This window comes from Odocoileus virginianus, chromosome 8, assembly GCF_023699985.2.
Source record: "Odocoileus virginianus isolate 20LAN1187 ecotype Illinois chromosome 8, Ovbor_1.2, whole genome shotgun sequence".
NCBI classification, from domain to species: domain Eukaryota; kingdom Metazoa; phylum Chordata; class Mammalia; order Artiodactyla; family Cervidae; genus Odocoileus; species Odocoileus virginianus.
This window is the reverse complement of record NC_069681.1, coordinates 39,221,726-39,239,675: the sequence shown is the minus strand read 5'-3', so window position 1 is coordinate 39,239,675 and position 17,950 is coordinate 39,221,726. Positions and strand designations below refer to the sequence as shown.

The window sequence follows — 17,950 nt, the reverse complement described above, 5'->3', positions numbered from 1 at the left end:
TAAGAGGAGATCAGGACACAGGCACACAGAGGGAAGACCATGTGAGGACAGAGAGAAGACGGTATCTCCAAACCAAGGAGAGAAACCTCAGGGGAAGTCACCCCTGCCCTCAAACTTCCAGCCCCCAGGGCTGGGAGGAAAGAAGCTTCTACTCTGTGGTTCTCTGTATCACAATCCTAGCAAGCTAATGTGCCAGTCAAGTTTATGTAGCTAATAGGTACTTTCTTTACTATTTTATGGATCATCTAAAAGGGTCAATCGGTGATTCAGCTCGCCTGTACCAACATTTTCAGATGATCAACAATGAAGTCAAAAAAACGTGACTTGGAAGAATCCTTTCGCAGATGTTGAGTTTTGTTTTCAAATGAATGAATTCTGTTAGAGTGAAAAGCTTGTTGACTCAGGCTAATCCTCCGGTGTTACAGCTCTGAAGTGTGCATTGATTTCTGATGCTTTTACATATTAAAAGTTGACAATCTGACAGCCTGTTCTCTTACGAGGACCAGGTATACGCAGAAATGATGTCAAGAAAATACTCAACTCGGATGGGAATCAGGATATGTATTTATGTCTTTCTGTAGAAAGTGTTAGTCACTCAGTCAGGTCCAACTCTTTAGGAACCCCATGGACTACAGCCTGCCAGGCTCCTCTGTCTATGGAATTCTCCAGGCAAGAAAACAGGAGTGGGTTACCAAGTTCTTCTCCAGGGGATCTTCCCAACCCAGGGATTGAACCTGGGTCTCCTGCATTGGGGGCAGATTCTTTACCATCTGAGGCACCAGGAAAGTGGTGTCTTTCTGTAAAGGTGACCGAAATTCAATGTTCTGCCATGCTATATGAACCCGGTATGATGGCCCCACCTTGGCTACCACGTGGCAGGAGGAGCAGTGTTCTCAGATTTGACACAGAACACAGCATCTAGGGCTGCACTCAGCCTCCCCCAGCAACGCCCTATGTTCCCTGGACCAGCTCTGTGACCTTGGACGGGCACTTAACCCAATCTCATCATCTACGACCTGGCATAAAAAGTAACCATCATCAGGATTAAGTGAAACCATACATGTGCAAACTCTATAAAATAAATTATAAAAAAACTATACAAACATAACTTACCATTAATACTAAGTAGGTGCAGGAATACTAAACGAGGAATCTCTAATTCCTCTAAGGAGTACAAATGAGGAATCTCTAAGACTTCTAATTCTATGACCCATGTCTATTTTTGTATCTATGTTACACTTGGCTTAAAACATTTACTGGAAGAAAAGATTTATAATTCTGTGTGTGCTGCAAATTAGCATATCACTACTTGCATTATACACATAAACACACACAGACACTTTCCTTTTAAGGGCTCTTAGCTTTCTCATCGAGAAAATGAAGGTGTTGAACACTATTATGTTATGTACCTATCTGAAGTTTCTAACTCTCATTGATCAATTGATAATATTTAATGATAAACTACTTTTAAAGTGAAGACTTTGACTCATAGATGGGGACACATCTTTTGATGTGAGATGCCTAAAGTCAAAGAAAAAGGGGTTTGTGAGATTCCTGACTGTTTTGTGACGAGATTATACAGGGAATCCCAGAAGGATGATGGGATCTTAGGCAGAAAGTTCTAACTGGGAGACACTCTAGTGGATGAAAGTGTTTCGTGACATGAAGTTTCAGAGATAAGAAAATATAGCACTCCGAGTACAGCTTCTCTATATTTGCATACAATACAAGTAATTAGGAAAAGTTCAGAATACAGTCTCTGTTGTCCCCAAACTCTTCAGCCAGCTTGGTGACCCTGCCTAGGTACTAGTGTTCATTTCCAAGAGGATGAATGAGATAAAACAATGACAGAATTCAGTCCACAGTGTGAAGGCAATGTGAATCCTGACTTATCCTGATGACAATTTCATCTTCTAGAAGGAAAAGGAAGCATGGGGTGGGGAGGTAGGGGGTGGGAGGGTGGCGGGGCAAATGGACTTAATTCCAAACACTGAAGAATCAGGAAGAAAGTGACATACCATGGAGGAGTTTCCCTTACAGATTAGAAAACAGAAGTGATCCACACATTTCCCTGGTAAATCTTTCTATACTGATAAACGACATTCCATTTTTTCCTCCTCCAACGCTCAAATTTCCAGGATATTCCTCAACAGCACTTGCATCACAAATGTGCTGAGCACCAATCAGAATGAATGTAAAGGGCCTGCAAAATGAGACTATTCTGTGTTCCCTGAGAATCTGAACCCAGAGTCCCAATGTGCGGCCAGTTCAATCAGAAATCTCACTTGTGTGTGCACATCCTGACCCCTGCCCCGCCTCTGCTGTAGATTCTCAGCAGCCCTGTCTTCCATCTCTAAAGTATTCTTAAGACCTAGTCATGAAGCTTTGTCTCTGGAGGCTTGTAATTGAAAAGGGCACAGAGTGCTTGTTACCAGACCCCTGGTGCCAGAGCATTTGAGGAGTGAACCATGGAGACGAACTTTAATTACAACTCCCCGCAGTGGGCTCACCTGTTTTGCTGTTTCAGTGAGGGCAGCGGCCTCAGCCTTGCCCAGTTGTTGCACCATCTTATAAAATAGGCTGTCTCTATTTTGCAGCAAAACATATGGCTCATCATATTCTTTCAGTCTCCCTGAATCCAAAACCTGTAGATCAGCAGAAAGAAAGCATTAGCACACAATGTTTTGCAGTAACGTATTATAATGCAGACAATATTTCGGAAAGGGGTAGGACAGGGAGAACAGAGAGTCTGTTTGGGTGGTAGGACTGGCTGGTGTTTAAATGGTTTGATTACCCTGTTTTACTAGGCAGACAAAGGCCTAACCCGACCTTTTATTATTATAATGTTAAAGGAAGAAAATGAAAGTTTCAGACTATGATTACTTGCACTCGGCATATTATATTCTGCCTCATGGGGTTGTTATCATTAGTAAGTGCTTTTAGCTCTCAGACTCTGAGCTTTGAAGGCTGTTTATACAGATACACAGAGTTGGAAAATTTCTTGATTCAAGAAAATCAAACTCAATCTAGCTACAAAGTAGGTTGATATCATATAAAATGATGGCAGTGACCTGACAGCAAATTAACTCCAAGTTGGTTTCACAGAATCCGAGCAACATTTGAGGCCAGAAACTAAATGCTTCTGGAATTTCTTTAGGTTCCTGGAATATTTCAGGTGCTGACTTTGGCTGTAGCTTATTGCTCTGAGTGAAAGGCTGGCAAAAAGAGCTGCTACCTCAACAGCTTCAGCTGAATTGCTCAGCACAGAAACATATCTCTAGAAATCCAATTTTCTCTTTGGATGAGACTAAAGAAGCAATTAAGAAACTGAGCTCCAAATTCCAGTCATCACTGCATGCACAGCACATGAGGACAACCAAATCCGAATTCCCAAGCATCTGAATTTGTTGTCGCAAATTATCTTTCCTTGCTTCTTGTTCTTTCTTCAGTTGCCTGCCTTTCAGGCATTTTATTGCTCATTAATATGTCCACTAATTAGAAACTGAAAGGTAGAGGAAGGGGCTCTTAACTCTGCCTTTCTGCTTATTAGTGGCTTTGCTTAATGGTTTCAGAGGGAAGGAAGAGTCTGAAGCCATTGGCCCAAATGACGTACCTAGGAAAACAGTTCTGATGTTAAGTGGTACTTAGTTCTTCATTTAGGTCATATTTAGAGTAAATGCATCTTCAGAGAATACTGCTGAGACGCTAAGCAGGACACAGGTTGTTTTTCCACATCTAGGTATTGCAGTTAACTCTGTCCCAGGGTACTTTATTAAATCTCATAAAGGCCATTTTCCTGTTAAACTTTTGTTTACTACTGGGAATCCCTGCTAAGAGCAAGCCTCACAAGAGTTCAAAAATAAATGAATCTGTTACATCTACATAATTATTAAAATGTCCTATAATTTGACATGCCAATTTATATACCCTGAATGTGTAATTTTACTTAAGTATAGCATTATAGAGCATAACCATTCTTCCTGATGCCGAAGAAAAAAAATGCAATTTTAAAACATAGGTCTCTCTCATGCCAGAGACTAAGTATACATATCAAATTACTTCATACAATGAAGAGCTTCACATTCTTCAAAAGCCACAACTTTTAAAAATCACCACCTCTGAGTTGGTAGAAATGAGTTCTCTGACTATAAAAACTGTATATTTTTCAATGGAAATCAGTAATATTAATATTTTTCAAATTTTCTACTTTATTCAAATTTGAATGAATACTAAATCTTTTCATTTTCTTTCATATTGTCTAAAACCCATGATACCACTGAGATAGTAGTTCTCAGCACTGATCAATATCTAAAAAAGGAAAAGGCAGGAAAAAAAGCAATGCAAAAAGAAACAGGATTAACAATATAAAAGGCAGAAAGATCTATTTGACCCTTAAAAGTATTAGCAATGTAAAGATCGTGCATAAGGGCAGTTTTTTTTTGTGGGTGGTGACAAATTCAAGTGGACATGCGACAGTAGCTCCTGGTTTTCCAGGAAAACCTTACTAAAACAAGGTTTGAATTGATGAAGAAAAGCAAAGAATATAAAAACCATAAGATTGCCTACAAACAGAAAAGGTGGGATCTGAGTTTCTTGGCTCTTGTTTTTGGTCCTTCATCATAGATTTCCAAAAAATTCTCTAATTCTATTGAACATGGGCAACAATACTGTTTCATATGCTGACTTTGCTCCTGTTACCAGGGGGAATCTGGGGTGATATGAAGACTGGAGTGTGCAAGGATTGGAGGAAAAAGCTGTGCTACTGGCCGAAGACAAAACAGTTCACAAGCAACCAGCTAATCCTAAACACTACAGGAAGGAGCCTTTAATGTAGAGATAGTGCTGAGTCTTAGAAGAAAGAGGATTTCTCATTTGTCTGTCTTGCTCCACTGTTTTTCGACAACAGAGAAAGTAAGGAAGATTACATTAGCTGTCATTATGACTCCATCATGTTTAATAAACTTAAAATTGAGAGAACATCTTTGTAAAATAGAATTCTTAGCCTAACACATTAATGGTGCTTAATGAACCAAAACTGGGTAAATCCCTTTGGAGAGTCAACACATAAACAAAGCTATTAATTAGGTCACAGCTGTTTCCCAACAAGCCTTCTGCTTGATGTACTTACGTAAAGTAAACAAAACCATATCCATCGGTCTTTGTGCAGAAGTATTCACCAGTGCAACAAAATGTGATTATTACACCGTAAGCACTTGTAATTACATGACTTTATGATGACAACACTGTTGGCTCTGCCCTTCATCAGCATCTGTCACTTCCCCAGCCCCTCCCCGACTGAGGCTGGCCTCTCTGGAGCACTGGGCTTTGTAGCAGGTTGACTTGTCTTTATGTCCACATGAAAGCTTTAGGAACACTTTCTGGAAAGGAATACTTTCTGCAAAGGATACAGGTGGGGGCATCCCTCAGAGAATTATGAGGTTCATTTCTAGAACACCATGAAGATGTGAGTATCATGATCAAGTGAGGCACTTTAATATTCTGGTTTCCCAGGGTGTATAGAAGTTATGTTCACACTACACCGTAGCCTAGCAAGTCTGCAACAGCATTAAGTCTGCCTTAATTTAAAAATATTTCATTGCCAAAAACCTGCTAACCATCATTGAGGCCTTCAGGAAGAGAGACTAATAACATCAAAGATCAGTGATCACAGATCACCATAACAAATATGATAGTGAAAAGTAGTGAATATGAAATAGCGCTGACAGTTACCAAAAGGTGACACAGAGACATGGAGAAATAAGCACATGCAATTGGAAAACTCGATAGACTCGATAGACTTTCTCGACTTAGGGTTACCACAGACCATCAATTTGTAAAAACTATAACATCTGGGAAGCACAGTTAAACAAAGTATGCTGTCTCAAAAATGAAAGCTTTGAGAAAGAACATTATCCATGGTGTTTCTTTTTTTGCCAAATTGAAAAGTTGACTGGTCATCAGAAGTTCTAGAACAAAACACAAGGTTTAAATCTGGGGTGGGTGGAGCACAGAGGACAATTCCCCACCTCTGAAGCTGCAGTATGCACATCTCTTAGGTTCCATGAGGTCTAACCCTGCCTTTCCTACCAGAAGAGTCAGCAACTGCAACCAGCTCAGACCAAGATGTAAACAAGTGGCCAAGTTTACATTTCCCCATAGGACCTCCCCGTCACATCACCGATGACCCAACCAGGGAGCCCTAAGCTAAAGGTCACCCAACACAGGAGTGGGAAGGGGAGTTCCACAGTGAAGGGCATGGTCAACCACAGGAAACAAGTCCAGTCATTGCAAAGGTGAGACGTTTCAAAGAGAACCCTTGTGTTTCCCTTCTCTCTCTTTCTTCCCCATTCAGCCACATGCTCAGTCTCCACACCCAGACACAGCATCAACGCCTTTCTCTTTCCTCAGATCCCACGTTCAATCCATCACACATTCCCCTTGGCTCCATGTCCTTCTCGATCCCAAATCCAACCATCTCATCATTTCCACTGCTACTACCTTAGCTTAAGCTACCAATTTTAGAAAGAGAGGGCAAAATTATGAGAGCAATGTCTGGAGATCTAACCTAGATAGTTGCTAGCTAACACAATTAGCACAGTGTATCTTTTATTTTTCCATACCTCCAATTCCTATGTAATAAAATTTCCTAAATTAAATGCTTTTTGTTCAAACGCTTCCTTTTACTCACTAAGCCTTTTCCTCTCAAAGACTCCCCTCAGAAAATCTTGTGAATATTCCAAAAGTTGAGAAATTCTCCAACCTAACCTGACAACTTCTAGGCAGTCTAAATGAAAGGCTAATTTTATGATTAAGGGAATCTAAAAATCCAGGAAAAAAATCTGTGACATAGGGGAAATGATTGTGTTCTTGAACACTGAAATTTGAAGCCTCGCCTAGCATTTGAATTATTTTTCTGGTTTTTCATCTTAATGAAAAATAACAATTCAAACAAACTTTTAATATGAAAATATGAAATTACTAGATATATTATTTAATAGCACATTCTAAAAGTGTGGGTCCATATGGAGTTACTTTCAAGAATAAGAAGAAAAACTAACTGGACATTACTATCATGTTTTACATAAAAAGATACATTGAAAAATGGAACATAAGTGGAAATAACTGAAATAACACAGGAGATTGTCTTACCATTATCTTGTCACTATCAATAATAGTATTCAATCTGTGTGCTATGGTTAGCACAGTGCAGTGGGCAAATTTCTCACGGATTTTTTTTTGTATTAACTCATCAGTTCTAGAAACAAAGAAGTTGAATTTATTATTCAGTAAAGACAGAAAGAGCAGACTTCAGAAAAAATTACCATATAATATTTTTCATAAGACTTTTAAAAATCAATATTTTAAGACATAATCTTGCTCATCAAAAACTGAGTAGAAAAGTCTCTTTAAAAGACTTTTTATAAAACAATGTAAAACAGTCTTCCTTAGAAATTTCCTGAAACTATCAGGAGCTGCATTAGAAATCAAGCTCTCTTAGGATGCCTCATAACGACACTAACACATATTTTGGTTTCTTTCTCTGTTTTCTAAAATTAATGTGATCAAGAGATAAATGTGGACAAAAGAGAGCACTTAGAACATTTTCAGCAACATTAATTTTTTTTCCTTTTACCACATTTAAATTTCACATTTCAATCTCATGGGAAATTGTACCTTGGATCCACATTGGCCGTGGCTTCGTCAATAATCAATATCCGATTTTTCCTGAGGATAGCCCTGGCAAGGCACACCAGTTGTCTCTGTCCAACACTAAAGTTTGATCCGGATTCTGCTAATTCAGTATCCATTTTACCAGGAAGATCCTCGATGGCTTCCCTCAATTGCACCTGTGGATACAGAAAGAAGAAGGGCATTTCCTAAAGGAACTACTACTAAAGGAGACAAGCTTCTTAGACATTAGTGCTCTGAGGTCATCAGGACTTCTTACACGTCTTACATGTACAGCCACGTGATGGAGAGCTCCTTCATATCAGCAAGAAAGACAGAGGAGTCAGTGAAGGACAGAAAGGTCTCAGTGACCCATCTCTGCCACAGGACACCTACTGGAAACCTCACCTAGGGATTAGAGTTCAGAAAGTCTCTCAAAAAATGAAGCTATTTCTCCCAGTGTAATCTAAACAGGATCTTTATAGCTGACTCAAATTTCCCAAACTACATTCTGCAATGGGGTCTGGACTCAACAGAGAGAAAAAAAATTTAATTCGTGCAGGAAGTATGGTTCTCTAAAGACATAATCATATGAAGAATTCATTTTGGAAGGTCTGAAAGTTAAAAAAAAAAATTCAAACAATGACTAACTGTACAGCTGTAACTCGTAAGCCTATTCAGGGGGTTTCTTTCCCAAGTTTCACGCTATACTACTAGGCAACTCAAGGCTTTTAACTTCAATGTCATGAAAGTTTCATAGTGAATGAAACCTTGTGAAACACAAGACACAACATAACATTTGATTTCCCCAGCCTATGGGAGTGGATAGTGTTTAATCTATATAAGATTAATCAGTATTACAAAATTAAAAAGAAAAAAAAAACCTGCCAAAGATATGCTGCTTTCAGAAACTAGAATTACTGGCAGGAAATTGTGGCACCTGAGAATCAAACTACTCAGAATCCAAACCCATCAGTATAAACTGCAGATTTCAGAGCTTGGAAGAGGGACACCAAATGACAAAAGGTACAAATTCAGAACAACAATGTGAGCAATTGGTCACTGGGACAACAATGTCACTGTACAATGACAAAAACATGATTTTTTTAAGGAAATAAGCCACACTTTTCTGAAATGAAGTGATCAAGCAATTGTTCAGTAAGTATTTCTTAAGCGCTTACTTTTTAAAAGAAAAAGACTGAGACTAGATCACATGAGGAATTAAGAACCTTTGTATGGTTTAGAAACCTAGAGAGAGTTTCTGCCATAATTAGAATCAATTTTAGAACTAGGGTAAATATACAAAATAATTAGTATTAAAATATACAAACGATTAGTACTCTTAACAGTCAAAATCTTTTTCATGCAAGGGTAAGGAAATCCAAGGAAGTGGTGGAAAGTAAACACAAATAGAAAATCCTCTAGAAATAAAACTATCCATATAAAAACTGAGCAAAAGCACCAGGCTTCTTCTCTTACCTGTATTCACAATGCAGCATTAAAATGACATGACTGCCAATAAATAATTCTTATCACAATCCAAATGTGTAATTTACAATTCTGAAAAGAGTTTTCTGAAACTTCACAGCATTTTATTACCATGATTTCATTTATCTTTCAGTTAATAATGAAAAACTATCACCTCTGGTAGCTTTGTTCATAGTGATGCTTCCTAAGGCTCACTCGACTTCACATTCCAGGATGTCTGGCTCTAGGCGAGTGATCGCACCATTGTGATTATCTGGGTCGTGAAGATCTTTTTTGTACAGTTCCTCTGTGGATTCTTGCCCCCTCTTCTTAATATCTTCTGCTTCTGTTAGGTCCATACCATTTCTGTCCTTTATTCAGCCCCTCTTTGCATGAAATGTTCCCTTGGTATCTCTAATTTTCCTGAAGAGATCTCTTGTCTTTCCTATTCTATTGTTTTCCTCTATTTCTTTGCATTGATCACTGAGGAAGGTTTTCTTATCTCTCCTTGCTATTTTCTGGAACTCTGCATTCAAATGGGTATATCTTTCTTTTTCTCGTTTGCTTTTTGCTTCTCTTCTTTTCTCAGCTATTTGTAAGCCCTCCTCAGACAGCTATTTTGCTTTTTTACATTCCTTTTTCTTGGGGATAGTGTTGATCCCTGTCTCCTGTACAATGTCATGAACCTCCGTCCAGAGTTCATCATGCACTCTGTCTATCAGATCTAGTCCCTTCAATCTCTTTCTCACTTCTACTGTATAATCATAGGGATTTGATTTAGGTCATACCTGAATGGTCTAGTGGTTTTCCCTACTTTCCTCAATTTCATTCTGAATTTGGCAATAAGGAGTTCATGATCTGAGCCACAGTCAGCTCCAGGTCTTGTAGAGGCTTCTCTATCTTTGGCTGCAAAGAATATAATCAATCTGATTACAGTGTTGGCCATCTGGTGATGTCCATGTATACAGTCTTCTCTTGTGTTGTTGGAAGAGGGTGTTTGCTATGACCAGTGCGTTCTCTTGGCAAAACTCTATTAGCCTTTGCCCTGCTTCATTACGAACTCCAAGGCCAAATTTGCCTGTTACTCCAGGTGTTTCTCGACTTCCTACTTTTGCATTCCAGTCCCCTATCATAAAAAGAACATCTTTTTTGGGTGTTAGTTCTAGAAGACCTTGTAGGTCTTCATTGAACTGTTCAACTTCAGTTTCTTCAGCATTACTGGTTGGGACATAGACTTGGATATTACTGTGATATTTAATGGTTTGCCTTGGAGACAGAGATCATTCTGTCATTTTTGACATTCATCCAAGTACTGCATTTCGGACTCTTTTATTGACCATGATGGCTACTCCATTTCTTCTAAGGGATTCTTGCCCAAAGTAGTAGATATAATGGTCATCTGAGTTAAATTCACCCATTCCAGTCCATATTAGTTCGCTGATTCCTAAAATGTTGACGTTCACCCTTGCCATCTCCTGTTTGACCACTTCCAATTTGTCTTGATTCGTGGACCTAACATTCCAGGTTCCTATGCAATACTGCTCTTAATAGCATCGGATCTTGCTTTTCTCACCAGTCACATCCACAACTGGGTGCTGTTTTTGCTTTGGCTCCGTCTCTTCATTCTTTCTGGAGTTATTTCTCCACTGATCTCTTGTAGCATACTGCAGGGTAGTTAGGATATTAATTCACTAGGTCACTAGTAGAATTTGAACCCCTAATGTTACCTTCTAGTTCAGTGCTCTGCTAAGGACAAAACCATGCTATCTAGCTGCTTTGGGTTCCAGGGAGAAAGCCAAAAAGTTTGAGGCATTATACTGCTGGTTTTTATTATCATCAATACCCACATTTTAAGTGCACCAACGTCATCAATGTTCTCCTATGAGGTAAACAAAGTCTGTTAAACTGATAGGCTGCCATTAATTACCTGCAATGCTACAAACGTACACACATAGGAACTTATGTTAACACATTAATTACATTCCATAAAGTACCTCTTCTAAGGCATTCCATAGGTCCTCATCTGAATGCTCATTGAAGGGATCCAGATTCTTCCTCATTGTTCCAGTGAATAAAACAGGTTCCTATATACCCCAAAATAGGAAATGTTATTTCTGTAAACTATTTTCATCTTACACAAATGCTTACAGAAAGTAATTTAAATTCCAAAAACCCCAACATTCATTATAATCATTAATAACAAGGTTACGGGACCTTCGCTGTGTGACATGGCAGGAGGGCTTAGGTGCTCCATGCCATATGGGATTCTAGTTACTAAACTGCAGATGAAAACTACGTCCCCTGCATTATAAGGCAGATTCTTAACCCTGGGCCCACCAGGGCAGTCCCAAGAGGTGTTTCTTTTGATGAAGTGTTATCTCCTTTTCACATTATACTCTAGAGTCATTACTTAAGCTAATCTATGGAATAAATTGGTTTTCAAAGACAAAGACTTTTTGGATGTGCCTGGTGGTCCAGCGGCCAAGACTCGGCGCTCCCAATGCGGGGGGGTGGGGGGTAGGGGGGCAGGGTTCAATCCCTGGTCAGGGAAATAGAGTCTCACATGCTGCAACTAAGGATCCTATGTGCTGCAACAGAGCCACGGCACAGCCAAATAGAATAAATAAATACTACTTTTTAAAAAAAGACAGACCTTCCTTCCTTCCTTGAGCAATAAAAGGTCCCACAGGATAAACACGTTTGGGAATGGTGGTTTGGGTGGTTCAGGAGAACAGGAACGGGGACCCCACTTAAAGTTCAATCACAGATTTCATAATAAGGGCCTCACTCCATTGTTACTTCCTTCAGCAACTTCTCTTTGGAAATCTTGTTGAAGTGAATGAGTCTCTCCAAAGACTAGGGGACTAAAACGAGATTCTTTGCAGAAAGGAGGATCTTTCACTTTTGAATCCTCGACCAAGGCCTGTAGTTATTTATGCTAAGTGTTAAATGGAGCCTTCAGACACTCTATAGGCCTTAGGGGGATTCTGCTAATTATCACCAATCCACTGTTGATTGTCCCAAAAAGAAAAGAAATTAACCATCTCACAATGCTATAAGGGTGCTCACCTAAGTCTATACTGTCACTCTCAGAGGATATACTTGGCAGCATCTATTGTTTATTTAGCAGCAATGGATGAAAGATAATCGTTTTATAAAGAAGAATATTTCTCTTTGCTATGACATGTCAAAAACATATTTCAAAATCAGTAAACTTTCAATCAAAACTTGTGGAATGAAATGGATGATGTACCAAAACATTAACTGATTGAAGCTATAAAGATACCAGGCAATTTGTGAACAGTGTCCGTTTTAATATGTCAATGCATTTTATGTGTGGCGTTCATCTTAGTTTCTACTCACTCTACTTTCACCCACTTGCCAAATACGAAACCATCACATTATCTTCAAAAGGTAACAACAGTGCTCACAGTAGACACATACTCCGAGGGCAGACGAGGGTCAGATTAATGATCATTTCTGACAGATATTATTATTAAAGTAACCACTTATAACCAACAAAGTTAATAATCATATAAATAAGTGTTGTAAAACTGTTCTGCAGGCAGAACACTTCAGTGTAGAGATTTATGGTAGGACCTACAAGCTTCATGTAAATATACACTAAATTTATTAGGCTAAGAATCTTTTTTTCTGAAGGCACAGAGTTAAACCTCGCTTAAAAGGTAGCTGGCACAGTACAGTTGAAGAACAAACACTCTTGTACAACGTAGTACTTTAAATGAAGCATCGGTTTCCAATCTGTTTTTCATCAAGGTTTAAAGTCGGATGTAATCCTTTGTGCCATATTCAATAGAAACTTTTTCGTTTGTTATGAATATGACACGAGTTCATATTAGCTGTGTGACCCAAAAATGGCCACGCTGAATCACAGCATTTAGTTTGGTAAATTGATAATCCCTTGACACAATCGAAAGACTAAAGAACGGCAGTCTTAAGGGACCTTTTAGTATAGGCTGCTGGAAGAAAAGACCCCTGTTATCCTACAAAGAAACCCTACCTACTAACCTGATGCTTAAAATGACCTGGGACCAAGACAAAAAGTGTACAAATGGTTACAAACAAGGCAAATAAAGCAGAATAATTTCAGTCCCAAACTAGGAATATCATGAGTAGCTACTACTAAGAAATTAACACAACACTGTAAATTAACAATTGTTGTGGTTTAGTCACTAAATCATGTCTGACTCTTTCACCACCCCACAAACTGTAACTTGCCAGGCTACCCTGTCCATGGAATTCTCCAGGCAAGAATACTGGAGTGGGTTGCCATCTCCCCTCCAGGGGATCTTTACAACCTAGGGATTGAACCCACACCTCCTACATTGGCAGGCAGATTCTTTACCACTGAGCCACCAGAGAAGCTCCATAAATCAACTATACTTCAATTTTTGAAAAAAAGTGTCTACTGCTGCCGTTTCCTGGTGTCCTGTTCTCCTTTCTAGTCTGAGGACTTTTCATAAGTGGAAATTCATCTCCCTGTTTCAAGAATAAGAGAAGCACCTGAAGTCACTTTAAATTTTGGTACCCTCATCTTTTTTTTTTCTTTTTTAAGATCCTGTAGCCTCTGAATGAACTAATCATCATCCATATTCAGAAGAAAAGGACATTGTTTGCCAACAAAGGAAGAAGAATTTAAGTCAGGTAAAGTTCTTTTTCAGGGGCCCCAGGGAGCAGTTCCAAGAAGACTTCAGTGTCAGAAACAAAGGGCCGACTACCTTAGGCTAGAATCCAGTTGTATTTCTTTACTAGTAACAGCATATCCAACTTTTCTCTTTCAGTTTTATTCTCAACAAGATAAAAAGGGAAAGAAAACCAGGTAATCATGGGGAAGTCAGAGACAGCTCTGGATCACCTTCTTCAACTTACTGACAAAAACGCAAGGAACAGAAATACCAAATGAGCAGAGGGGGCTGTTTAAAAAATACCAAGCTTTTGCTTTGCTATCTCTATAGAGAAAAACTATTAAATATAAGAAATGACTCTAATCATAATTAAGATGATGGCTGCTGATCTGTGCCGACCTCTGGGCTACAGTCATAAACACTGAATTCACATGGAATCCCTCTTCAACAGGAAACACTTCCCTTGTGCCATAAATTACCTTGTGCCATTTTCTCCAGGTGCAGAGAAGCATCCAAAGAGGCTCACATTAGCGATTAGACTCGGGGTAACTTATTAATCTTCCCAAGACTCAGTTTCCTTACTGGCAAATGGGGCTAACGTTGCAAGGCTGATGTAAGAAGTTTGAACAACAGTGATGCTAACACTGACCAGGAGCCCAGCCCAACAGGGGACAAGGAGGGGCAGGATCTATCCAACTGCAAGCTCAGGCAATGGATCAGAAAGTCAATTTTGTGCCTTGTGACTGTCATTCTATCTTTTATATTAGCTGGAACAGAATGGATATCCTAGATGGTTTTAAAGTCCATTTAAAAGAAGAGCAAAGCTAATCAGAAGAATGGAGAATAAAAAGCAGTGTATAGAGTCATAATGTTTTTTTTAAATTTGTGTATGTGAGTGTGGACATGAAATCATGATACGAAGCAGTTCTACTATGGATGACAGTCAACAGGGTGTTGAAGTCCTCACAGAGTGATCAGCTGCTCAGGCTCTGGAGTTGGGAATCACCGAAAATACATACGAAATTCAGGCTCTGCTGCTTACTTGCTAAGTGGGTTAAGCTCATAGTGCCTCAGTTATCAAATCTGTCAGATAAGGATAACAAGAGAATTGTGAGGATTAAGGAGGAGAGAGTAGGGAAAGAGGCCAACATGTGTTAAGAATTCCACAAGTGTTAGGAATTATTATTAATACTGTGTAATTTGTCAGGGGCTGCAATGAAAACTAGAGCAACAGAAATGAGAGACACAAGCCACGTCTTCAAAGAGAGTAAGACAACTGTCATAAATATGGAAAGCATTAAGAAAAATGCCAGAGGTCTCCGTGGGAGACTGCAAAGTATGACTGGGGTACAGGGTGATGGTCAGGAAAGAACCTGGTGGGACAGGAGCCAGAAACCAAGAGAAAAAGTGATAGTCTTCCCTCTCACGCCTTGGAGAAAAGACACTACATAGATTTTTCAGTTATGCTTTTCCCTACAACTCTACTGCATTGTTTTTTAATTTTGCTTCACTCTTTAAATTTCTATAAACAATGTGGTTTAAGTTATAAGCGATAGAAGTAATGAAAATCACCAAGGACTACAAAAACATGAAAAGAAATTAAAGAACAAAGCCTTTCCAAAATGTGTTAGTCTTTTAGAAGTAACACCTGAAAGGTTAGTGCCTTCATTCTCAAGAATACTTATAATTACTATTGGCTGACTGGTCCCAAGAATCAGCCATGGGCCTCAAACATTTTCTAACCTAAGTTACATTTTTAGTGTTAGTCACTCACTCATGTGGAACTCTCTATGACCCCATGAACTGAAGCCCACCAGGCTCCTCTGTCCACACGATTCTCCAGGCAAGGATGCTGGGGTGGGTAGCCAATTTCCTTCTCCAGGGGATCTTTCCAACCCAGGGATTGAACCCAGGTCTCCCGCATTGCTGGAAGATTCTTTGCTATCTGAGCTACCACAGAACTCCACATATTTTTAAAAAGTTTTGTTTGGCTGCACCTGGTCTTTGTTATGGCATGTGGAACCTAGTTTCCTAAACGGGGATTGAACCTGAGCCCCCTGCACTGCGAGCAGAGTCTTAGCCACTGAACCACCAGGAAAGTCCTTAGTCATATCTCACAACAAATCTGTGTCACATTAGTTTCTAGACCTGGTTCAAGGACCAGGACACTGGACCTCCAGACAAGGGACTTCCTCAAGGCCCTACAGTCATATGAGACAGAGGAGGAATTAAAAGGTGGCTCATGTTGACACTCAGTCCATAGACTGAGTGAATAATCTTCTGGGACACTTAACACAAACATTCTCTTTTATCAAATAGCATTGGGCCTCAGAAACAAAGACATAGAGAGTGAAAATATAAAGTTTTGTGTTTACAATGGTTAGTGATCATTATCTACATGGATACAAAGCTTAGCACTGTTTTGTAAGCACGCTCCCTGGAGTGGGTACACAGAGCATGCTCAAACGTAGGGTGGAAACTGATGGAACAGAACCAAAACGTGGTGATGTCAAGGGATGTTTAGTCTTTGCTCAGATGTGCTTCCAAAACATTACTGGCAGAGCCAAGAATCATCTAACGTTATTTCTTTATTTATAGAGTTCTTTTATGTACACAAGCATACAACCTTTTCTTATTAAGAAGCATTAAAAGTAATACAGGGCACGTTTCTCAATCCTTTTATCCAAGGACTTAAAAGTACTTTACAGACACACCCATTAGTCTTCGAACTAATCTCACTTGGCCCATTTCAGAGATGGGTAAAATCAAAACTTAAAAGTAGGAATCTAGAAACATTTATTTTCTACATTAATCACCAAGTCCGCCACCAAGAACCGACTGCTCTAAGTACTTCAGGTAGGAATGCACCTGCCAATGCAGGAGACTTAAGGATGCAGGTTCGACCTCTGGGCTGGGAAGCTCCCTTGGAGGAGGGCATGGCAACCCACTCCAGTAGTCCTGTCCAGAATCCATGGACAGAGAAGCCTGGCAGGCTACAGTCCATAGCATCGCACAGAATTGGACATGACTGAAGTGACTTAGCACACACACACAACAGCAATGCACGAGGATTCTAATTTCTGCACACTCCTGTGAACACTTGGTTCTTTTTTATCTTAAAAATAGTTGAAATCTTTAGAGGTACGAGGTGTGGGATTTCACTGTGGTCTAAAAAGGATATCTTGATTCCAAAAGTACTTTCACTAATTCCAGGTATTTTAGAGGACAGGGGTAGGGAGCAACACTTGTATAGTGATAAGACACAAGTCCATGTTCTCCTGCCTTGGGTGCCATGTTCTACATGCTTCCTAATCACATTTCAGAGCTCATTACACCCGCATTCCAGGAAGCACATTTGCCTGGCTCTTCTCTCTTAAAGGTATCTATTATTCTCAGCATTCCTTGATGGTCAGATGATGGTAGAGAATTTTTTTAAAACACCAAAGACAAAAAAATAAAACCAGCAAGTTTATCATAGCAGAGGGCAGGATTAAAGATGAAGGCACAGGGTCTATGTTGTCCTTGGCTATATACATGGAGGATAGTAACTGCTCAATAAACATCATCTCATTATTTTAAGTGGATGAAACATAAGAGCTCTACTAGATAAATAATCAAGCACTCCTTAAATATCATACATATTTAATAAGTTAAAAAAAAAAAAGGAAGAATCAGAAACCAGGAAGAGATGGTTAATTCAATGTTCCACCATCACAGAAGCCATGTCCTGGGCCTATGTGAATCGATCCACAGGCACTGACCTATTTAGTCCTCACAGCAGCTCGAGGAGTTGGGACTGTTAACTGCCTTGTAAGGGAGAGAAGATGGAATTCCACGTCCTGTGCTTTTCCTCACTATTCTGTACTGCATGCCTGGTTAAAACCATTTACCAACGACTAATTTCCAAAACTCTGCCCTGTCCATCTATATACATGGTAATTCTCAAAGTCCTACACTTTCACAGAAAGCCTTCAACTCTAAAGATGCAGCTTATTTCCTATAGCAAAATTCCATCATTAAGACACTTAAGATGGCTGTTTTTCCTGACAGAAACCTTTCACATGTTAAACAAACTGTTTATAATTGTGTTTTCAGAATTATGTGGTTAGAAGTGGGCAAAATAGTAGTACTTGAAGCTTAAATTCAGAAATCTTATCTGGAAAAGTTAT

The 17,950-nt window shown here is 39.4% G+C and overlaps 1 protein-coding gene across 3 annotated transcripts in view; it reads right to left on the bottom strand.

Moving 5' to 3' along the window:
• The window catches only part of ABCC4 (ATP binding cassette subfamily C member 4 (PEL blood group)), a 187,061-nt gene that overhangs the window by 6,549 nt on the left and 162,562 nt on the right, over positions 1 to 17,950 (bottom strand). For all 3 annotated transcript variants that reach the window (XM_070471514.1, XM_070471515.1, XM_070471516.1), the window contains 4 exons: positions 11,130 to 11,219; positions 7,675 to 7,847; positions 7,150 to 7,255; positions 2,511 to 2,645 (listed from right to left, as the gene is read on the bottom strand). In XM_070471514.1, coding sequence (XP_070327615.1) covers positions 2,511 to 2,645; positions 7,150 to 7,255; positions 7,675 to 7,847; positions 11,130 to 11,219 — 504 coding nt within the window. The remainder of the gene's footprint in view (positions 1 to 2,510; positions 2,646 to 7,149; positions 7,256 to 7,674; positions 7,848 to 11,129; positions 11,220 to 17,950) is intronic.